At 41.9% G+C, this 25091-nt stretch overlaps 1 protein-coding gene across 1 annotated transcript in view; it reads right to left on the bottom strand.

The window, feature by feature from the left end:
- Window positions 1-14967: 14967 nt before the first annotated feature.
- Window positions 14968-25091, bottom strand: part of LOC143036168 (thrombospondin type-1 domain-containing protein 7B-like) — a 546632-nt gene continuing 536508 nt past the window's right edge. The window contains exons 25-27 of the mRNA XM_076203416.1: window positions 24344-24550; window positions 23447-23531; window positions 14968-19865 (exon numbers count right to left, since the gene is read on the bottom strand). Coding sequence (XP_076059531.1) covers window positions 19784-19865; window positions 23447-23531; window positions 24344-24550 — 374 coding nt within the window. The 3' untranslated portion in view covers window positions 14968-19783. The remainder of the gene's footprint in view (window positions 19866-23446; window positions 23532-24343; window positions 24551-25091) is intronic.

Raw genomic sequence — 25091 nt, 5'->3', positions numbered from 1 at the left:
AAGGAGGTATGATGGAGGAAGCAGGACCAACAGAGCACATGGGTTTGGCTCTGATAAGAGTACGAAGAGAGAATTAGAATATAGTGCCGGTGAGAGGGAACCTAAAAGGAGGCGTTTCATACCACACTGCGAAGTTTGCCGTCGTACAGGCCATTCTAAGGAGAGATGTTGGTCTCGAGATGAAGCATACCTAACGGGAATGTGCACAGCGGACACCTCCAGGTGGCAGGGGAACCCCGCCCTAACACTCAGTGCCTGAATTGTTGGGTGTGGAGACACGACAGGGCTAACTGTCCTTTGATAGGCCAAGCAGGAAAAAGGAACTCGGCGTTGATACAAGGAAGGACAACCCAGAAGTATAATATTTCAAAAAACGAGGGAGGCCACAGGAAGTTCCGAAAGATGGGACGACGAGATTATTAACAAGAAAAATAGAGAAGTCAGTAGCAACAGAGAAAGGATACAGAGGGAGCTCAACCCTGCTGGTGCAAGTTGCACAAACAAAACAAGCAAAAGGGAAAGGCCTGATTATACTAAATGCACGAGTTGATGGTGAGACACGGAAGATTATGTTAGATACAGGTGCGGAAGTGTCCCTAGTACAAGAGGGGGCGGTGGCCCCCAGTAAGAGGAACCACTATGAAAGAAACGGAGTCGAGTTAAGAACAGTGAATGGATCTCCACTACGTCATACAGGATCCGTACTACTCACATTAACCTTTCCATCCTTGGAAGTTGAGCATGACTTTCTTGTTGTGAGTGAAACGAAACTTCCGGTGGACTTAATCCTAGGCATGGATTTTGCGCTAGAGAACCAAGTGAGGCTGAAAATAGCACCACTAGAGATATACATACGAGGCGAAAGGGTCCCGGCGGAACTCATTCCCTCTAGACAGGGAAATATTGAGTGCCTTGCGGATAAGAAGCATGTTTTGATGAACTGGTGTGAGTACGGGCATGCGGGGGCCTCAGACAAGAGATGCAATGAGACAAAATTGCAACATGAGGAATTTAGTGGGAGTACGTCATCAACACCCGGTCTTCACAAGAACAACATCGTTACATCACCTCCTGACCCATGTGAACCAAGCACAAAGGAGAGAGCAGGACCACACAAGTATGCATTCCCCGTCCGTTTTATCGAAGCCCAGAGTTTAGCTGGATTCTCTTGTGGGACGGTCGGTTTGGTAGTTAAAAGCAAAGGTTTAGGAATTATACCTCCAAACGTCAGGGCAGAGTTCGTGCCCCGCGAGAGAGCAGAAGGTAGCCAGATTTTAACCGGCGGAATTGTAGAGCTTCAACAAAACAACAAAGGAGATTTTTGGTTCAAGGCACCGTACCTCCATTTACAACCGGAGGAAATGGAAATAATGCCTGATTCCCCAGTAGGTGAGGTAAATCTACTGGGGGAAGTGCAAATTGACCAAACTCAAGAGGAGAAATGTAAACAAATTGGAAGATTGAATTCAAAGGAACAAGTTATAGGATTGATATCAAGGGATTCACGTATCAGAAAATTGCTTGAAATTGTTAATTCAAAATTTCCAGAACAAAATAGCAAGGAGAACAAGGAGCTAAGGGCGCTAGTGACAAAGTATGAACAAGTGTTCTCACTAGAAGATGAGCCTCTGACAGTTACCCCGTACTTCTTCCATGAGATACGGTGTGCCGGACCACCTGTTTTCAAGCGTCCATACCCTATTCCTATGAAACACCAGGAGGAAGTGAAAACTCAGATAAGGGAGATGTGTAGGAAGGGCATCATACAACCATCTAGATCGCCTTACAACAGCCCCCTAGTACCAGTTGTAAAGAGAGACGGATCCTTAAGATTGTGTTTAGACTTTCGAGGATTGAATAAAGTAATTGAAGATGACAGATTCCCGCTGCCCAACATCGATTCACTCTTAAGGAGTTTAGGAAAGAGCACAATATTCTCATGTGTAGATCTTCGACAGAGATATCATCAAATTCCCCTGACACCAGATAGTAGAGAGAAAACAGCCTTTAGTACACCAGACGGGCATTACGAATACCGTACCTTGCCATTTGGATTGAAGGATGCCCCCTCATGTTTTCAGAGAGTGATGAACATGGCATTAACGGGGCTAATTGGCAGAGCAGCGTTTGTTTATATGGACGATGTGGTTGTTTTTGGGTCCTCTTGGGACGGACATCTAAAAAACTTGGAGGATGTGTTGGCAAGGCTAAAATCGGTAAACCTCTCCCTCAAACTGGAAAAGTGTGATTTCTTTAAGGATGAGATTAACTATCTGGGGCACGTGATATCAAAGGAAGGCATACGACCCCAAGCAGAAAAGATCGCAGCCATCAGAGACTTCCCGAGACCAGTTAAGTTAAATGAACTACAACAGTTCATGGGACTCACAAACTATTACAGAAAATTTATTCGAAATTTCGCACATATTGCAAAACCTCTCACGGGTATGATGAAGGGGCCACGTCACAAAAGTAATGCAAAAATCACACTAAGTTGGACACAGGAAGCAGATGAGGCTTTTCAAACACTAAAGAATACCCTCACGCAGGATGTGACCCTTTCATACCCAGATTTCACAAAGGACTTCGTGCTCAACACAGACGCAAGTGATTTTGCGATCGGGGGCGTGCTACAACAGCCTGACGAGAACGGTCATAGACGACCTATCTCGTTTTTCAGTCGCACGCTAAATGACAGTGAGAGGAAATACTCCGCGGTTGAGAGGGAGGCACTCGCGGTGTACTATGGATTGACAGTGAACAGACCACTTATATTAGGATTTCCGGTAACGGTGGTAAGCGATCACAGACCACTACAATGGCTTTTCGGATACTCAGGATCGAGTACGCGCGTGTTACGATGGCAGATGGCAGACTTTGATTTGGCAATTCAATACATACCCGGAAGATCGAACCTGGTGGCGGATGCCTTGTCTAGAATAAGGGAGGCAAACCACCCCATTGACTCTTGCATAGTATCGTCAACAACAAAGGACAAGGAGAGAAGTGCGCGAGCTAGGTCAACAACAAAGGAAATAGAGAGGAGTGTGCAAGCTCCGGATGAAATTGTCCAATGGGATCCAAATGAGGTTAGAAGTAAACAGGATGAACACCCATTTTGGGGCAAAATAAAACATTACCTACGCGGAGAAACAGCGGAGCCACCGCCATCAAAACTTCCTTTATCAGATTTTTCTATAATGCCAGATGGCATATTATACCACACCGTCACTAATGTCTATGACAGGAAACAATACAGAGTAGTTGTACCCGACCACTTCATTGAGACCGCGTTACACCTCGCGCATTGTCTTCCCCTTTCCGGTCATGGGGGTCATCGAGTAACATTAGAACGACTACGGAAGTTCGCGTTCTGGTTGAAGATGGATCGCGACGTTAAGGCATTTGTGAAGCGCTGCAGTGTATGTGCAAAGTGCAAGCCCTCAAGGGATGCACCGGCTCCTTTGCAACGGTTTCCCGATGTATTAGAAAAATTTGAAAGGGCTCATTTAGACGTGGTCGGACCATTTCCTACCACGTCTGAAGGTTACAAGTACATACTTACGATTATTGATGTGCTCACAAGGTTTCTCGTCGCGGTGCCAGTGAGGAACAAGGAAGCCAAGGAAATAGCTCAAGCCTTCATCACCCACCTTATCAGTATTCACGGTGCTCCACAACAAATCATCACTGATGGTGGAGGTGAATTTGTGAACGAGGTTTTGGAAGAAGTATGTACACTGCTGAAAGTTGACAAAAGGACGACAACACCGTATCATCCATCAAGTAACGGCCTCGTCGAGCGAGTAAATGGGACAATAGTACAAATACTCAGAAGCCTAAGTATGGAAAGCCCTTTACACTGGGATGTCATGCTCCCTTTGGCAGTCTTTGCTTACAATTCGGCTTACCACCGAACGGTGCGTGATTCACCTCACTTCTTAATGTTCAACAAGGACCCCTCCATCCCATACTTGACATTTTTTAGTGATCAAAGGCCATGGTACAATATTGACAACCTAAACGCGCGAACTTGCCAAATTGCAAACAAGGTTTTTAACCGTTGTCAGTCATTCTTAGAAAAGGGATCCGCGGACCGTGAGAAATATCGCCCTAAGTCAAAGTACAAAGCAATAGCTTTGGGTCAGCGTGTCTACATCCCCGCCGTACCAAAGCAGGGCGTGCGGAGGAAGCTGCAACCTCTTTATGACGGTCCGTACCGCGTGGTGAGAAAAATCAGTGAGGTTGTGTACAGACTTAAAAATATTAAAACAGGCAGAGAGGTTTCTAGCCACACCGATCGGATCAAAGTTGAGGAATGCCTGTCACCACTGGAGAACAGTAATGTGGGACGAGTGTACCCGGTGCATGAACATGATTTAGCAGAACGACATGTTAATGAGGAAACAAAGAGTGATACAGTAAATAAAGACGATGGTCCAACTAGAACTCTTCGTTCGCGGAAGGTGTATAAGTGACTTTTTGACACCCTTTCTGCAAAAGGGATGAACTGAAAAAAAAAAACCCACGAGTGCTTAAAGTGTATTTTAGAGTAATTCATACCTACCTTACGGTTAATGGACATACAATTTTAAGTTCTTAACATCCCCTTCTACCACTGGATACCTATTCATCATTACTAGCATATCTTTACTTACATAATTTTTATTAACTTTATGGTTAATAAGATTTAGTGCCCTTAATGGCGCCTAGTAACTTGACCTTGTGCTCATTTGAGACAATGGAGTAACTAAGAGGACTAATTGATAGTTTTAGTGCTTTCTGATACTAAATGAGAGTCCTACCTCATAGTCAAAAGAAATAATAGGTGCTAGAGTGTGGGAGGGACAGGCTACAGCGTCGCGGTGACCTGTTGGACGCAAGGAGCAGTCGCCCATTTCCTAGTCCCATGACACATTTCAAGGGACCACCTGCTGTTCTCGAGTCTTATTACAGATCCTTGGCGGGACAACCCTTCTGTGGATTTCGGAGGTGGATGCCACACTATTCCAACCGCCTCTGGGCCCTGGGACCACCTGCTCGGGTACCAACACCTGTTCACCTCGAGATCCTCTATCAGCCGCCGCCGCCGCGGATACGGGCATTATGGCACGTGGCTGGTCTATCCTGCCTCACGGTTGGGCTCGCGGTCATGTCCAGCTGGCGTGGCTGGCCCCGCCCAGCCCTGCGCGTCCGACGCGGGCTGACGCCGCAGCATAGGCTCTGTGCTGCTCAGGGATACACTACCTCAAATCAGCTCGCTAGAGGCCTCCTTCGCACCCCGCAGTGACAGGACTTTATCATCGGAACTAGTGGGGCTCCGGCCCTTGCTCGGCTATACATTTTTATGTTCTTGTTTATTTTAGGTACCTATTCTTTTCTGTATTTTTGTATGCTGATTCTTTGGGTTTTTTTTACGCTCTGGGACCATTCGTTCGAGGAGTTGATAGCGGGCCCCTATTAACTTTTTCTCGGCCGGGTCCCCCAGAGTTTTTTCTCCCCCTTTGCTGTGATTGTGTGTTTGTGTTTTGGGAGTTGGTTTATCGCAGGCTACTTTTCGTGTGTGGACACACGATTCTCGGAAAGGGGGGTCTGTGAGAACCTGACTCTCACAATCTCGCCATACCCCTACCTGACCTCACCATGACCTTGCCTAAAAGCTTTATCAGAAAAATAAATGTTTGGGCATCCCATGACGGCCCTTATCGAGGAAGATATATATATCAAGTGAATGAAAAGACCTGGTGTATTCGGCTAGGACAGCCCACTTTGTGTAGTGACTGTAGCTATTGGCCAAAAGTTTGTAAGGGCTACAGCTTAAGCCAATCATAGAAAAATCAAGATGAACTGTACGGCCTTAGAGGGAGGTGCTTAACAGTAACCGAGGTTTCCTTAAATTAGAAAGACAGAAGAAAGGCAGTCGTTAGACAGCTGCTCCGAGTATCAGGTCAAGGCAAGTAGTCTGATTTTCCACTCCCACACATACACACACTCTAGCACTCGAAATAAACACAGAAACTTAGACCACTGGTTTTGTTCTCTCACCTAGCAATTACTCTAGTTCGCTTCTTCCAGTGGACATAGTCCTTGGTCTTCGGAGGAGCGTAACATACATATATGAGTCTTCGTTTGGCGACACGCGGAATTTTTCGATGAAACTCACAATTAATATAATTTCGTATGCTGATCACAGAAATAACATTAATTATATTGAGAAATTAACAAAAATGCCGAAAAAAATGGTTTTAATGGTAAAAAAAAATTACCGAGACCTTAGCGGTACATACTTGCTTAATGGTAAAAGTTTAACCGGTAAAATTAGCGGTACAGTGGGCCCGTCAGTACCGTCACTCAGTACCACCAAGCCGAGACGTGCTTACCGCTCTCTGAGTGTTATGGAATAGCTTATCGGTTAACGGAGCCTTAACGGTAGCAGAATTTTTGCCGGTAAGCTACCGTCAAGGTTGTTACCGATAAAACCCGTTACTACCGGTAGCTACCCACCACTACCGTCAGTGCCGTCACTCAGTACCACCAAGCCGAGACGCGCTTACCGCTCTCCGAGTGTTATGGTATAGCTTACCGGTTAACGGAGCCTTAACGGTAGTAGAATTTTTGCCGGTAAGCTACCGTTAAGGTTGTTACCGGTAAAACCGGTAACTTTACCGGTAGCTGCCCACCACTAGTTAGAAGCGGGTCAGCATTGAGAGAGGTTAACGAGTGACCGTGCGAGTGCTTGTGCATATTTCTTGTGCTTTGAAATAAACTTGTGAACGTCGAACGCTATCTTCATTACTTCCACCTTATTTATTGAACCTACAATAAACGGTGGCAACGTGGGATACGAAATACGAACATTTACGAAAGGAAAAGTGAAAAATTCCCACCCACCCTACCCACGGACGATTCTACGTGCATTCCAAGCTTCTGCCGACGTCCCTGCTGTGTCTTACAACAGTGTGCAGACCTTTATGACCCCTACCTACTCTTCGAATATCTCTGCCCTGCAAACGGCATTCGAGAATTCGCTTCTAGGGGCACCTCACCATCGACCAGTACCACCGCGTCCCTGCGTTCTCTCCATACTCTCACTCCTCACCCTCCAAGCTCGCCCTCCTTCGCTACCACAATAACAGGAAGTGTCAATCAAACGCGTTGGGTCAGCTCACACACCCCACAAACGCGTACTTCGAGTCCTTCTCCACCCGTCCACACGGGCAAACAGCATCCGGCTTCTTCTCCACTTCGCCAAGTGGACTTCCGCCCAAGCGTTGAAACCCTTTCCGCTCTGGCGCCTTCACACCAAACGATGTGCCCACTTTCCACTTCCAACCACCACTGCCGTCTTTGCTGAGTGTGACCTCCACCTCCACTAGCCCCTACCGCCTCCGCTTAGCCAGCACACTCGCCATCGTTCTCTGAGACCGTCCCCACCTTCCGCCCTCCAACACCCTCCACCAGAGCGGTCTACCCGGGCGTACCCTCTCCTCTACTCACCGGCACCCTCCCGACGTCGTCTAAGGACGATTCCAGTCCGTTTAGTGAGCCCTTCCTTCATCAGTGACTTTATCTGAACTCTTAACTTCATCCTTGTGTGTTAAAATGCAGTATTATATTATTTCATAGACATTCCATTGATCTTGTTTTCGTTAACGTTACCAGTGATACAGTTTTGTGTTGTGTGTATTTTTACTTCAATAAATGTTACCTGCATTGTGTATATACTGTATGTATATACCAAATTGTTCCAATTATTTCTCTTCATATTGCATTATACGTTCTATATTATTTCATTGCATTGTGTGTATTTAACAATATTCCATATTATATTATACTTTTGTGTATTTTTACTAATATCTTTCACTGTTTACAGCCAAGCCACTTCCCTTCCATACATCTGTGTGTGTGTGTTTTTTTTCGCCTGTGTCTTCTCTCTACATCTCAAGACTTCTTTTACTATTTCTAAGGTAAGTGGACAACCTTTTGGCAGTGTGTAAATTCCATATGACAGACTTTCCTCACGATCCTTTTCGTAGCCCCTCCCTCAATCCACGGAATCAACATCTTCACCTCCTCCCTCCCCAGACTTATTATCTCTACTCAATGTGTCAGTAAACGACCTTCCACCCCTACCTTCTTCTCCGTCCCTATCACCACGTGTGAGTCCTACCAACATGGCTCCTTCCTCAACCCAACAACCCCGTCAACAACTCATGACTATTGTACACGACACGGTAGACGTACCCAAATTCACAGGATCCAATATGCCTTTCCATACATTCCTCAACAATGTCGAAGCGGCTATCAATCGTAGAAAGTGCGCTACTGATTATGAAAAACTTGGTGTTCTAAGCAGCTTTGTTGATCTAGACTCCATCGCTGGAGATATCCTACAAACGGATGAGTTTCAAGAATGTACTAGTTATTCCGCTTATGTTGACTTGATTAAATCTCACTTTGGCCAACACACCACCCTTGGTGTTCTCACTCCCCTATATGACTTTGCTTTACAAATCAACTCCCCCCCCTTATGTCAGAAAAGAAAAAGCTGCAAGACTTGCATCAGATCTAAAGGCCCGACTAAAATCCACACTTGAATCTTCCAACTGGGTTGATGCAGATGGAAAAATCTCCCTTAACCAGGTTGCTTCCCTCTTTGCATACTTTCGATTTCTTTCTCTTCTCCATCCAGACATCTTAAACAAAACTAGATAAATCCAATTCACTCCAACTATGACCATCTCAACTTTGTCTCATCAGATTTAGGAGTCACCAAAGACACTAACAGACAATGTTGCCCAGCCAGCCCCTATCCCCAAGCCTGCATTATCTGTTGCACATGTTTCCAGATCTTCCTCTCGATATAAATCAACTTTTCGCACCAGATCCACCTCCCGCCCGAGACACAGTTCCTTCTCCCGTCACATGGTCATTTGTTACTATTGCAAGAAACCAGGACACTATGCAAACCGTTGTGCTATTCGTCTAGCCACCCCTCCCGATAAAGATTGCCCCGTACATGGCACCTGTTACCATACAGCTGCAGAGTGTCGTGTTTTGAACTCCAACCCCTCTCAAAAGACCTCTTCCCGTCAGAGTTCCCCTTCTTCTTTTCCTCAATGATTATCTCCTCCTTCTCTGAGGGCACCCCCTCCTAGCATGCATATCCCATCCCCACCACCCACCCCATGTGCCTTCCCATTTGTACTCTTTCTAACTCTAACACATGGTCCCATGCTATTTCCATCCCTGCTACTGTACATACCATTCCTATATCTCTATTCATAGATACTGGTTCTCCTGTAAATATAATATCTTCTTCCACCTTCAACAAACTCCGCCTTTCCTATAAGCATGTTACAATCTTGGAAACTTCCGATCTCCAACTTACTAACGTAGATGGTGTTCCATTTCCAGTTTTAGGTAAGATCCATCTTCCTATTAATCTTCATCCGCAAAGTCAAGCGATGCATATCCCTCTTTATGTGGCTGATGTACAGTTTCCTGCAGATGTCCTTCTGGGTCTAGACACTATGCAGCAATATGGAATTAGGGTCTTTCCCCAACGTCATGGCATTGCTTATGGTCGTCATTTTATTCCAGCCCTACATTTGACGACTACTTCTCAAACACCTTCTGCACTTCCCACTTCTGCAAATTCCCCCTCCCACAGCATGCCAACTATTTCAGTTCCCACTATTGTTGTTCCTTCTGCCTCCTCTACTCAGATTCAGACAACTCAAACAGAGAGTACTTCCTTCCTATCTCCTCTAGCTCCCACTTCCCAGGACACTGTACAGCCATCGTCTGAACCTTCTCTTCAGAATTCACTTCCTCCTTCTAGTGAACCTACCTTGCTCAAAGTTTCCACCCGTACAAAGCGATTGCGTTCTTCTCGCATGCCTAAATCAAGGAAAAGGAATACCAAATGTCCTTCCCCTTCTACATAATTCTCTCCAACAGAAATCCAGATTTTTCCTTCCTTGGATGAATTAATAATTACCTCCTCCCCTGTTTCCGATGTGCTTTCCACAATGTGTCGTACTACTCATGCAGTGTTAACAAGAACCGTGACTCTTCCACCACATGAGTATTGCAAAGTGCAGCTTCGCATTTTCCGAGCTCCGGAATGCGATGTTCTCTGTATGCCAGAATCCACACGTGTCAAAGGCATATCACTGACTTCAGCCTTATCCACTACTTCCAAGAAAGGTCATACTTCTTTTCTAGTTGCCAATGACACTCATGCTCCCCTCCACCTCAACCTTGGTACAAACTTGTGTGTTTTTCTAGTGTATCCTTCAAGAGTAAAAGTCATTGATGACTACAATTCTTCATTGCCAGTTTGTACCATTAACTCCGATGTGCGTCATGCACAGGTTCCTATTGAAGCATCTCACTTCAAACCCCTTGACTTCCCCGATGCTCAACAGGATTTAATTTCCTTATGCAATGACTTTCGCCATGTCATTGCTTTGTCAGATGAATCCCTAGGTTCTACGGACCTCATTCACCACCACATTCCCCTTCGTGATGGCTCTAAACCTTGCTACATTCCGGCTTATAGACTGCCGCATAGTAAACGTAAGATTGTGGACAAGCTCATTGCAGACATGCTTGCCCAGGATATCGTGGAACCGTCCATTTCCGAGTGGAACTTTCCCCTATTTGTTGTTCCCAAACCAGATGGTACGTTCCGCTCTGTTGTTGATTTTAGATTGCTTAACAAAATCACTGTTCCAGAAAGAACGCCAATTCCTGTTCTCCAAGAAATCTTACATTCTGTTGGTCAGAATAACACTGTCTTTTCAACTTTAGACAAGTCAGGCTATTTTCAAATTCCTCTTGCTCCGGAAAACAGACCTCTAACAGCCTTCTCTACCCCTTCTGGTCATTTCCAATTCAAACGTTTGGCTATGGGTCTCACCTCTGCTCCTTCTGTCTTCACACGACTTATGCACACGGTTCTTGATGGCTTACTTGGTGATAATGTCTTTATGTATTTGGATGACATCATCATAGCTTCCAAATCTTTACCCGACCACATCCATACCCTTCAACAAGTCTTTTCTCGTCTTGCTAATGCCAACCTAAAACTCAAACTAAACAAATGCTCCTTTCTTAAGAAAGAAATTCGTTTTCTTGGACACGTACTAACTTCCGATGGCATTCTTACTGTTCCTGATAAAGTCAAAGCTGTTGCTGACTTCTCTCATCCAACGGACCTTGAGCACCTTCGCTCCTTCCTTAGTCTTTCAGGTTATTACCGTAGGTACATCCGCAATTATTAAAAAAAATGCAGCCCCTCTTACTTCACTGCTAAAGAAAGATGTACCTTTCCACTGGTTGTCTGCCCAGGAACAAGCCTTTGCAGACTTAAAGAATGCCCTTACCAATGCTCCTGTTTTAGCTTTCTCTAACTATGACTTACCTTTTATTCTCTACACCGATGCCTCATTCCAAGGTCTTGGTGCTGTCCTCATGCAAGAACAAGACAAACACCTTCGCCCTATTGCCTTTGCCAGCAGACTCCTTAACAAAGCTGAACGTAATTATTCTGTCACAGATATTGAAGCTCTTGCTGTAATATATGCTCTTAGACATTTTAAGGAAATCATTCTAGGCTATCCTGTCACAGTCCATACAGACCACCAGGCACTTCTTCAACTTTTCAAAGGCAAGAACTTGTCCGGGAAACTTGCTCGCTGGTTCTTGACCATTCAAGAATTCAATCCCACCTTCTCATATGTGCGTGGATCAGCAAACCATGTTGCAGACTCACTTTCTAGAAATGTTGCTGCTATCAATTCCCTCCCTCAGCCAGTCACTCCTACTCATGCGCGTATACAAACAGCTCAAAGATCCGACCCAATGTGGAAACGTGTGATATTTTCTCTCGAGTCAGGAGATACATCAGACCCTACAGACTTCCCTATCTTCTTAGACCACTTCAGACTTGTCGATGACGTTCTTAATCACGAAACCACACTTTCCATCAAGCATGAACCAAACAGATTTGTATAATAACTCGTAGTTTCTTCTGAGATAGTACCTGAAGTTCTGTTCCTTTTACATTATTCTCCACTTGCTGCACATCCAAGTAAAGACAAATGCTTAACACAGGCCAGATTTCAGTACTTTTGGCTTACCACGAGAAAGGATATCCATAACCACACTGACGCTTGTCATTCTTGTGCTAACCATAAAGGTCATATTCAGAGTAAAGTTCCCATGTTGAAATACCCAATCCCTAGCAAACCCTTTGATATAGTTGCAATTGACCTTCTCAAATTACCACTCACTTCTAGTGGAAATCAGTACTTGTTTGTGTGTATGGACCATTTTTCCAGATTCTGCATACTTGAACCTATTCCAGACAAGACTGCGACAACAATTGCAAAGACGTTCATTGACAAAGTTATTTGCCCCTTCACTACTCCCAAAGTTCTTCTCTCTGACAATGGTACGGAATTCAATAATGAGATTATTTCAAATATTTGCAAATCCTTTCAAATAACAAAATGTAATATCGTTGCATACCACCCCAGTTGAAATGGCCTTGTCGAACGCCAAAACAGAAAGAATCTCAATGTTCTCCGACACCTCGCTTCTGACCTCCATCTCTCCTGGGATCACCATGTCCCTATGATTCAGTCTTGCCATATCAGAGTCGCCTCACTTTGTCATCTTTGGTTCCGACAAGCGACTCCCATATGACCTTCTTGCTTCAGGAATAGATCCCATTTACAACCTTGATGATTTTGTAAAGGTTTGACTTTCAAATTTCAGCTCTCTCTTCAAGAGAATTACTCAGTCTCTTTCTCTCGCCAAAGACGAGATGGCCCGTTTTCAAAATAAAAATACGAGAGATACTAACATTGCAATAGGTGACATCGTATATTCCCAGTCCCATTCTCCATTTCCAAGATTTCACCAAAATTCCTTGGTCCCTTCCGTGTCCTCGCACTAGGACCTACAAAGTCAAACACTTACATTCAGAAAACGAATTCATCATGCACCTGGACACCCTTAAGCTTTTCTCTCGAGGTGTAAACTGTGACAATCACCCTCCGACTCCCACAGAACCCCTTCCTCCCTCCCCTCCCATTTCAACGTCCCCTGTCTCCCACCCATATAATCTTCGCAGCAGTCATACTTCTTGAACTTTCAAACCTTTTAGCTGCCAAAATGTTCTCCACTACCGTCCTTTCCAATCTTTCATGTTATTCCATGTATATATATAATGTTCCATATGCCTGCATGTTCTAATTCAATATCTTCATGAAAGTTCCATTGTACGTCGCTGGGGTCAGCTCCTGATAGGTGGCCGAGCGTTTATTGTATTCTAATTTCAGTTAATATTATGTATAGACTATAGCTCTGTGTAGACATGCAGGAGATTCAGATAAATGCGAAGTTAGAATTCTGTATGTGTGTATGTACATGCGTGTCAGCGTGAATGTTCGAGAACTTACAAATTGCTATTTGTGTCTATTAAGTAATTATAATTTATTTTTATAATGCTAAAGTTGAATAAATGTGATAGATTATTAATATGATCAAAATTGAATTATTGTATAACTGAGATTGGATGTATGTAAAATTCTGTGTGCAAGGAATGATTGTGGAAATTAAAACTAATGATTAGCAACCGCCTTTGGGCACGCTATGACAGTGTGAAGCCAAGTCACGCACGGAGTTAGTTAGAAGCAGGTCAGCATTGAGAGAGGTTAACGAGTGACCGTGAGAGTGCTTGTGCATATTTCTTGTGCCTTGAAATAAACTTGTGAACGTCGAACGCTATCTTCATTACTTCCACCTTATTTATTGAACCTACAATGCGTGAAAAATCGTGTGATAGTGACGTGCCGACAGAATTGTATGGGACGGAAACATAGAACATAAGAGAGGAAGAGAGGAGGAGTTTGAATGTATTTGAGATGAGATGCTTGAGAAATATGGTAGGGGTTACTAGGCTGGGCAGAGTGAGGAGAACGAGGGGTGGAAAGGAGTTGGGAAATAGGGTTAGTGAGAGTATTGAGATGGTTTGGACACGTGGAAAGAATGAGTGAAGAAAGATTAGTAAAAGAGGTGTGGAAGGCAGAGGTAGAAGGCGTGAACATGAGGGGGCGACCAATGAGGAGATGGATGGATGGGGTAAAAGGGGCATTGTGAAAGAGGGGAATGTCTTTTGAGGAAGGACAGGAGAGGACAGAAGATAGGGGTAAATGGAGAATTGTTGTGTATGGATAATGCTGTGATGCATGGAAGGGATTTATTCTCGTCTTCTCCATTTCTGCATGTGGGGATGGAGAGGGAGATCGCCAATTAAATGAAGCGGACCTTATTGTGGATGTGCTGTGTCTTGCTACACTTCTTCTGACCCAGGCCAGTGGGCGAGATTAAGGGATGACCCGTCATCCAGGAGGATCCAAGATAAGAGGGCGGGGGGGGATGGGAGTGGAGTATGTGGGGATGGAATGGGTGGGATTGGATTTTATGCCTTTGTTTTTTGGCTACCTCCCTTGTATGTATGTATTTTGGTTACTTGTTTTGATTAGGCCACCAACTCACCCACAGGTCGAGGGCCACGAGGTCTCCTGTTGATTTGACTTGGAACACCACTCTGGCCCCATGTACACACCCTTGAGTCCAGGTTCCTCACATGTACCTTGCAGTGCCCTATGCACCACTTTCAACCTCTGGGGCAAGTTTGGGCTAAATTAGCAACCTGGCTATTTACAGCAAACTCCGTTGTTCCTTTTTGGTCACTTGCTCCAATGGGATCACATCTCACCTACAAGTTGAAGACCACGAGGCCATTTGCAGCTTTGATGTCGACACCATTCAGGTGAAGTTATGAATTGGATGGAAATGAATGAGACAGACTGACGGCAGAGAGTATCAACATGCAGGGATGATGTTGATATCACTTAATAAGAGTACAAAGGTAATAAAAAGACTTAATCTGTTCAATATTTTTATTTCATAATACACATTTTTTCTTTTGGTCAACTGAAAACCAATGAAAGCTCATACTATTCGTGATGTCACAACCAGGCCAGTGATGACATCATAGCAACGGTGACATCACGGCCATAACTCGATATCAACCATATTCTCACCCAGACTACATAAAGTAATGCGAAAGCACCCAAGAGAAATTGTTATACCCAAAATATTGTACATCACTGGTACCATAGGGCTATAGAGACGGTAAAAATATGGCATGGAAGTATGCAAATCAATGATAAGGAGACTGATTAGTGAATTTTAGTCTAATGACGGGGGGAAGGGAGGGAATTTGTCTTCAGGTGGTTAGAAAAAAGGGGTATTTTCTAATTGATCAGTTGAGGGGAGGAATAGAAAATAATTGTATTAGAAGAAGCCAGGAATTGATATAATTCTTTTTATTGTTACCATTATAGTAAAATGTCACATAATATTTTTAATATAATGACTATTTGTCTGTAGTTATCTTATGTCTTTATATACATGAACAGCCACTGAATCTGTACAGGAGGTTCGAGCGAACTATACTAAACAAGTACTTGACAATTTGGCAAAGGAAAGTCAATTTGGACCCAGAGAATGGGACAGATAACAGCATAGTAGAAGATAATAGACCACGAGAAGAACGAAGGAGCATATGTAGTAGAAGGTAATAGATTATAAAAAGAAAGAAGGAACATATGCAAGGCAAGAAGTGGTAGAACAGATGAAGAGTGGAAAGAGGAGCACATAAATAAAGGGAAGTGAACGATGGGCCCATAAGCTACGACAAAGATATAGAAGAAGAGCGTGGAGGAGGTAGATGGCTGTGAGACTGCTGGACAAGAGGCTAAAGAGCAGAAAGACTACGAGTTAGATGAAGTCGAGAGAGACAAACAAACACTTAATACAGGGACAAAAACCCACTGCCTCCGATCAACTATGACAACATGATTCCTAAAGTGGGCTGGGACACAGAGGAGTCGGGCTGGCCATTACTAATGGGGAATTTTTTTCAATGGAGGTCTGGAATGGGTAGAAATGAGCAATACAAAAAGATATTTACGAGTTATGCTTATGTTTACACTCATTGTGTTTAAGTACAGTTTATCTGTAAAGATAGAAGCCTGTGCTTTCCTGCTCTTGCTTGCAATCACATGTGTGCAGTAGTGCAATGGATGACTCAAATAACGTAAAACACATTCACATACATAAAAATGTGCAGTGAAGTTAGGGATGTATATACAGTTATCATAGTCACCCTTTACCTAGACCTCCATTCTTTCTGTTTTCTCTAAAAACCAACCAACACAGTTTGCTCCAGTACATATTGAGACAGAACTACACAATACTCATAATTTCACACAAAATAATAGAAAATTAAATAATAATAACTATTTTAATTAAAGGGCATCTCTACTGGGTTTCAACCACATCTTACATGTGTAAATGATGTGGTTGGAGCTGTAATTCACAACATATCAACCTTCGACATGATTTGAGCAGACCTGTAAACATTGAAACTCAATAGTCAGGGAGTACAAGACTGCGTATTCTAAATCCACATATATAACCTAGGAATGACACTTGCTTTATTATCAGTTTGGCTTACACACAGTAACAATTACAGTACAGGAACACATACGGAACGGCACCAACCAGGTGTGTGACTAAGCAATGAATATAAACAGCCACATAGTCTTGATATTATCATTCTTTTTCTTTATCAACCCAAGGAGAGTACATACACATACGTGCACGGAACTGGGCGTGTTTAACCATGTCAATGCTTGATTGCACACAAAGCTACACAAACACACACACACACACACACACACACACACACACACACACACACACACACACACACACACACACACACACACACACACACACACACACACATGTATGCCACGTGATTTCAATGGAAAACAGAGAAGAGGAATCTTATTAAAGTGGACAGGAAAGATGTAAAGAAGTAAAGAGTACAAAAAGAAGAGAAAACCTGGATGGAAAAACAGAATAAAAATGATGAGTAAGAGAGAAAGAGTAAGAGAAAGATGAAGAAGACTAAAATGAGTAGGAGATAGAAATAAAAGAAAATGAAAAGGAAGAGAAACGAAGAGGAATGATGAGGCCGGAAAATAACAAGAGGACGAGGACAAGGGCAAGGAGGAGGAGCAAAAGAAGAAAAGGAAAATGGGATATAAAGAAAACAAAGAGATGAATTTGGTGTGTTAATAAATACTCCCTAGTAGATTTAACAGCAGTCCATAAGAGTCCTACATGTTATCCCTATACTCTTTTCAGATACTAATCATTTACCACGCAGCCCCTATACAAACAATTAGTGACAATACTCATGTTCCCCTTATAAGGACCCTCAATACCTTCCCTACACTATCAACAGTATTGTGCAGTACATATGATTGCACAATATTAGTGAGACAACATAGTGACAATAATATTGTCACTTCTACACAATACTGACTACTGGGCTGTTTTATATATTCTCTTCCTGTTGCTGAGGAATTCTGCTCTGTTCGTCCTCTTTCGTTCCTTCTCTGTCTTCCTGCTCACCCTGGTTGGGCACTGTGTCATGATCCCCCACCCCCCTAACAACAGGACAAGGTGGCACCAGAGAGAAGATCACACTTCGATCATTTTTGTGTTTTTTGGAAACTGAAGGATGTCCTATGAGGGCGACAGGAGGGTAGTAGCGCTTTTGGCAGGAGTGGGTGAGTGGCTGGGAGGTGATGGCAGTGCTCAGGAGCACCTCGGCTTGTTTGAGGACGAGCTTGATGTGTAGTTTGGACTGTAGAAGACCTTGAAGATGACTTATGGCAAGAGTGTTGGGATCAAGAACGAGGACTTTGCACTCAAAAGGGTTGAAAAAAAAGAGGAGGTGGAAGGTCCGTGGGGAGGCTGGGCAAGGAGGTCATAGTTGAATTTATATATTTATGTGGGATAGCATGCATACCTGTTTTCCTGACTAATGGTATGCGTGACGATTGTGTTCAGAAATGAATGTGACTCTGTCAGTCCTAAAATAAGAGAAAATTTTATTAGCCAAGATATAAGGAGAAAATGATTAGCTTGAAAATGAGATAGAGTAAAATGTGTCAGTTCAGAAATAAAACAAAATTTACTATGCTAGTCCAGAAAAAATATAATAAGAATTTGTTTTAACTCAGAACTGTGAGAGAGATAGGAAATGAGAAAGAGAAGACAGTTAATTAAAAACTGAGAGAAGGTAGGATATCACAACAGCGAAAGAGAATACTTAAGTCAGAAATAAGAAAAAAAGAAGATTGTGATAACTTAAATTTGGGAGAAGACTATATAATCACAGCACCAACAGGTAAGGAAGACTACTAGCTGAGAACTGAGTAACAAGACTGTGATAGCATAAAAGTTAAAGAGTTAGGACTGTATCAACAGTGAGAAACACAAGACATTAGCTCAGAAGTAATACTCGTAGATGACGTTTTTTCAGAAGTACACACCTACTCGGTATAGCATTAGAAAATTAAATATTAATTTTGTAAATTGTAATGCATCAATGTAATATATATATTTCCTGGCGGAAATCAACATCAGAAAACGTTGCTAAAAGCTATGCAGAAACGAAGTTGCGTTGAGTCCTTTAGACGCCATCATTGTTTTGATAGATTCGGAGGTACCACTTCACTAAATACAGGTTAGGTTAGGTAGGTAGGTTAGGTAGGTAGGTAGGTAGGTAGGTAGGTAAGTTAGGTAGGTAGGTTAGGTTAGAATAGACAAATTTATCATACTTTAACTTTTTCGACCTCCGCCTCTAACAAAACTAAGATGGCGTCTCTAGTAGAAGCGACTATGTTTGTTTATAGCTTTTATCAAGTTTTTCTACTATTGATTTCCGCCAAGAATAACATATATTACGTTGATGTATTATAATTTGAAAAATTATGATTAAAATTTCTATTGCTATATCGCGTAGGTATGCATTTCTAAAATTTTACCGAGACTTACCTACAGTAAATTCTCTCATAACTGAAAGCAAATACTATACAAACTCAGAACTTAGAAAGAGAAGAGTGCTGATTCAGAAATGAGTGAGAGAATACAGTACTATCTTAAAAATGGGATAAAGAGAGAGGGAGAGTGAAGTATGTTTAGAACTGAGTGGAAGAAAAATATAAGCTCAGAACGGAGGAAGAGAAAACTTTGAAATCTCAAAACTGAGGGAAAGAATACTGTGCTAGATCAGGACTGAGAAAGAGAAGGTTGAAGTGAGAAAGAGAAGATTTCAGAATTGAGAGACAATTTGGGAGAGAAATGTGTAAGGTAGGTGGACCTAGATTGCTGGGATGATTCAAGTGGGGTGGGATGTGTGGGGTGGGGAGATAAATGTGTCTGTATAACAAGATGAAAAAGAAAACTTGTGTTTATCATTCAGTGTGCTGCGGTGGCTTGGTTGACTTCGACCACGAAGTCCCCAGCTCGATCCCCAGTGGCTACCTGTGATTCCACTCTCCCTGACTGTTTGAAGATGACGGTTCTAGCCACAGCTAAGCGCCTCCTGGTGTAATCTCCTCCACAGTGTAAGGAAGGAGTATGGGTAGGGAGTATGTGTGGAGGAGGTAAGTGAGGAGCGTTATGCCTTCTGGGACGGAGAGGTTGTAATGGTGGATCAAGGATTGGGTACGGGGTGAGGGCTTAAAGAGGGTTTGCTTGGAGGATGAGGTGGACCAAGGGCTACCAGGAGGATAGGGTAAGGTAAGAGTCTCAGCATCAACCTGAAGGCTCGGCCTCAGGGCTTCGCGGGAGGGTGTCGGAGAGTATTTTGCCTTCGAACCGTCAGGGGGATGGGCGACTGCTCACTACTGCTTTGACTGCGGGAGGAAGAGAGAACGTGAATCAGGTACTTGTTGGTTCATATCCTGGTGGAGGAGGTGCGTTCTCTCTAAGGGCAATGGGTTCCCTCTCCTGGTTCTTGTGAGGCCCCTGAGGGCCTGCAGTAGGTTCAGATAGGCAGAGCTGGGTGCGTTACCGCCGGACAGGTAGTGCGTTACCGAAAAATCTGGGGTGCATTTCCGTCAATGCGTTGCCGATTTTAATTTAAATAGAGCGGTCCGCGTTACTGCGTATGAGTATATATATATATACCAAGGATATTAAAATCGGTAACGCATTGACGAAAATGCACCCCAGATTTTTCGGTAACGCAATATCTGTCCGGCGGTAACGCATTACCTGTCCAGCGGTAACGCGCCCAGATCTGAAGGTAGGGTCCACAGACCGATAATGTGGTAGTGGATGACAGGCGCTTTGATTCAGTATTTGAAATGACCTGTAAGTGATAAGGTGATCCATAAAAATGGGGGGTTGTTCTACGAGTAAAATGACCGAGAACCACTGCCCTCGGAAGAGCAAGTTTGACTACAAAAAAAAAAGAAAAAAAAAAGAAAAAAAAAAAATTGCATTGAAATAGTAGTCTTGATTTCTGGTAACACAAACGTCGTAGCAATTTGTTAAAACAAACGAATCTGGTATATATATGTTGTCGATACAATTACCAGCATTTCATTTATTTGTCTACGTATTTACCTATCTATTTATTTGTTTGTTTATTTTTCTACCAGATAGAGGGATTTACTTTCTTAACCGAGTCTCTCCAAAAACCTTATTTCTGAGGCTCGTATCCCAGTAAGGGGAATCCATAAGGATAGATAGAAATTTTGATTAACAATGGGATCAGTAATAACAAGTACAATGTTAATAATAACGCCAGTGGGGAATAGTAATGATGATTATGACATTGATAATAATAAAGATAATGGTAATTAATAACGACAGTGGTAATAAACGCCAAAAGTAATAATAATGATGATAATAACAATGGTAATAACAATGATAACGGTGACTAATAACAACAGCAGTGGTAATAAGACTAACAATGGTAATAATAATAACAACGATAATGATAACAGCAACAGTAACAACAACAACGATGGTAATAACTGAAATAACAACAACAGTGCTTCCACTGAGATTGTTGACACTGAGAGGTGCAAAATCCCAAAAACCCTACGTTACAATTTGATTTGAAAGGTTCACTTTCACTATCGCGAACACCGAACCGGGAAAAGAAAGAAAGAAGAAGAAGAAAACATAGTTCATGGAACTTGATGTCTTTTGTGTTTATTATACAACCCAGGATGGCAATTTCTTCTAGCAATTATTTTTTTGTATTTTTATTTAATCATATCCTATTTGTCTATCACCGTTTTCTACCCTTTTACTTTCCAGCTCGACAGGCACATATGCATCTTGGTGTGCTCTTCCATATCGTAATTAACCCATTCAACTCCGATGACAAGATGTCTTGTCATTTGGTCAAATAAAACAAAAAATCATAAAACACCAAAATGTTTGATCAAACACCAGAAAAATATGACGTCAGTCCTCGCTTCGCTGCGAGCGAAGCGAGGATTGACGTCATATTTTTTCTGGTGTTTGATCAAACATTTTGGTGTTTTATGATTTTTTGTTTTATTTGACCAAATGACAAGACATCTTGTCATCGGAGTTGAATGGGTTAAAAGTATTTTCACATGTTTTGCATTTTCGACCTTGAAGTCACATCACAGAAAAAATCCCGACTTTGGTGATCTATGCGGTTGTCATGGAAACATCACAGAGGTGACGATTATTGGTTTCTATAGTTTGTCTACAATCCTTATCCGCTACAGAATGAGAGCAGATTACTATCCTTATTTTAGCAACATTTAAATATTCAAAACAGATTTATTTTCATACATACATGCAATGTAATAAAGATGCAGTTATAAGTACACTATCTACTGGAAGACAGGGTTAATACAGGATTGCTGTCGGACTTTGAAAACTGGCTTTCTAATCCGATGCTGGCTAATCGAGGTTTTCCTACATTTTTTCACCTGGTACTCGTAAGATTGAAAAATGAAAAAAATTGATAAATAAATTAAAATAAATAAATTACTATAAAGTAATGTCGTAACACATTCGTAAAGATTCAACAAAAACCCACTGTGTTAGATAAGAAGAAATGAAATAAATGAATTCCATATATTTCGATCAAATTGTTACCATCGTTGGTGAAGGCGGGTGACCTGCCCCGCAAAGCACTAGACGCTACCTGAGTCCTACCCTTGTCCCTTATTTTTATTGTATATAAGACATGCCTTTTGCTCTACCTTTCTGTATTCCACTGAAGAGGATCACAGTCCGTGATCGAAATATATGGAATTCATTTATTTCATTTCTTCTTATCCAACACAGTGGGTTTTTGTTGAATAAAATAAATAAGATAAAATAATAATAATAATGATAATAATGATAATAATAATAATGATAATAATAATAATAATAATAATAATAATAATAATAATAATAATAATTAGTAATAATAATGATAAATAATAATAATAATAATTAATTAATAATAATAATAATAATAATAACAATAATAACAATAATAATAATAATAAATAATAATAATAATATTATTAATAATAATAATAATAATAATAATAATAATAATAATAATAATAATAATAATAATAATAATAATAATAATAATAATAATAATAATAATAATAATAATAATAATAATAATAATAATAATAATAATAATAATAATAATAATAATAATAATAATAATAATAATAATAATAATACGTACCAGATAGTTACAACTGTATTACATTAAAGAAAAATGACAATGTGGTTTATACAGGACAACACAGTGCACGGGCAAAACACATGAACGTAACATGTAAGCATAACAGGTGAATGTAACAGGTGAACGTAACACGCGAACGTAACACGTGAACGTAAGACATGCACGTAAGACATGAAAATAACATGTGGACGTAACACTTTAACAGGTGAACGTAACGCGTAAACGTAACACGTAACCGTAATATGTGACCATAACACGTGAACGTAACATGTGAACATAACACATAAATGTAACAGGTGAACGTAATACGTAAACGTAACACGTGAACGTAATATGTGAACGTAACACGTGAACGTAACGTGTGAATGTAACACATAAATGTAACACGCGAACGTAACAGGTGAACGTGACACGTGTACATAACATGTGACCGTAACACATGGTCGTAACATGTAAACGTAACACGTGGACATAACACGTGAACGTAACGTGTGGACGTGATACATGGACGTAACACGTGAACGTAATAAATGGTCGTAACACGTGAACGTAACACGTAAACGTAACACATTAACGTGTCGCGTGAACGTAACAAGTGAACATACAGTAATACGTAAACGAACGTAACAAGTAAATATAACAAATAAACATAACACGTGAACGTAACACTTAAACGAACGTAACACCTAAATGAACGCAACACTTAAACGAACGTAATACGTGAACGTATCACATGAACGTAACACTTACCACATGAGGTAAACAGATATGACCACGAAGACAACAAACGCGCTGCCGATGCCTACCATGGCGAACATCCAAACATTGATGTCCTCTGAAGGAAAACGAGAAGACGTTAAAAAACAGTTTCATTTAATCACTAACACCCTTATCATAGACAAACCTCACATCCAACATGGCGAGGAGTGCATTATCCGACCTATCCACAACTCACCTCCCTAGCATTATCACCTCAAACATCACACGGCGTTCCACTTAGGTCGATATCCGCCGACCATGGCAAACCTAACTGGACTGAACTGACGGGATACATACAGAACTTACAAAATTCAATATTCACGCCAAATCGGACATAAATACAGCAACCAAAACATTCAACAGCACCTCACAACACACAAACAGACAAATAACACATTTCTAAGGTAATTCAATCGCTGACAATCTGAACTAAACAAAAGAAATAGATCGTATTCATATACCCAACCACGTTACCTTGAATAAACACATACACACAGTTCTCACTGACAGCTCTAGCTGGTCTGAAGCTTAACGGTATTCTTGGCCCTCCATTATAAAAACCAAAACAAAATAATTTTCATATAAATTTACTTTAATGACGGTCACCACAAGGCACTTGGGCATACAAACACAAGTTAATGAACACAACCAATGACATATGTCCAGTCTTACGTCAGATTGCTTAGCATACCATCTCAGATATATCTACAGATTGCTCAGCACTGGGAGAACTCACGGCCACAAAACATCAGGGATGGAGAATCTATGGTAGGATCCTCCAGAGAACGCGGTAGGTTCCCTTCGTAACTCAATGACACCGGGGATTACTCACCAACATCACCAATACGTCTGAAGATCTCCTGTGGATCCTACAAATGCCGAACTCACCTGGTAGGTACTTGACGTCTGCGAGGGGCTGTGGTACTGGTCTACTGTAGTTGGTGCTGGGGACGCAGGAGGTAAGTCTGAACCTTTGTGTCTCTGAATACTGGGGAGTCAAACCTGGTCGGCACACGCAGACTCCAACCACCGAACATACAGAGCCGTGGACACGGCAGCCAGGTACACATGGTTTTGGCGTGCTCTCACATCCACCTGAAGTACAACAGAGGAGAGGAACTTAGTGTGAGAAATTGAACTATGTATCACCTTTTTTAGCCTTTATTTGGGCTGGTATACATTTTCCATCTAAAAGGAAACCCACAATATTATATAGTAAAGTGTAAGATAATAATTTTCTGCAAAAGGTGTGATAGCCCAAGTCAGTACACTTTGCAGCCAACCAAACACCGGTGCTCCGTCCCTTTCAGCACCGCACCGGGAACAGGAGAACTTTGTATTTCACTATAGAATACTGTGGGTTTCTTTTTCGATGGAGAATGCATTCCTACATTTTGTCGGAGAAGTATACTCAGAGTTTGTATTTTTTTTGTCTCTGAACTTGACAAAGCGACCCAAAACGTGTGAGGAGAGGTGCTTGCGCTTTGACATCTTTTATTAATGGGTAAGTCGGATCAGAACTTTCCAGAACCTCCATATTAGCTTGAGAATGTTTAGAATTGTAAAAATTATTTTCTTACAGTGAGAATGGTACAGAGGGTCGCAGAAGAGCGCATACTTTTGCCGAGTTCAGACT

This window comes from Oratosquilla oratoria, chromosome 20, assembly GCF_046742065.1.
Source record: "Oratosquilla oratoria isolate Oo_2021 chromosome 20, ASM4674206v1, whole genome shotgun sequence".
Taxonomy (NCBI): domain Eukaryota; kingdom Metazoa; phylum Arthropoda; class Malacostraca; order Stomatopoda; family Squillidae; genus Oratosquilla; species Oratosquilla oratoria.
Note: the sequence above shows the minus strand (reverse complement) of the source record. Positions and strands in the feature narration are given on the sequence as shown.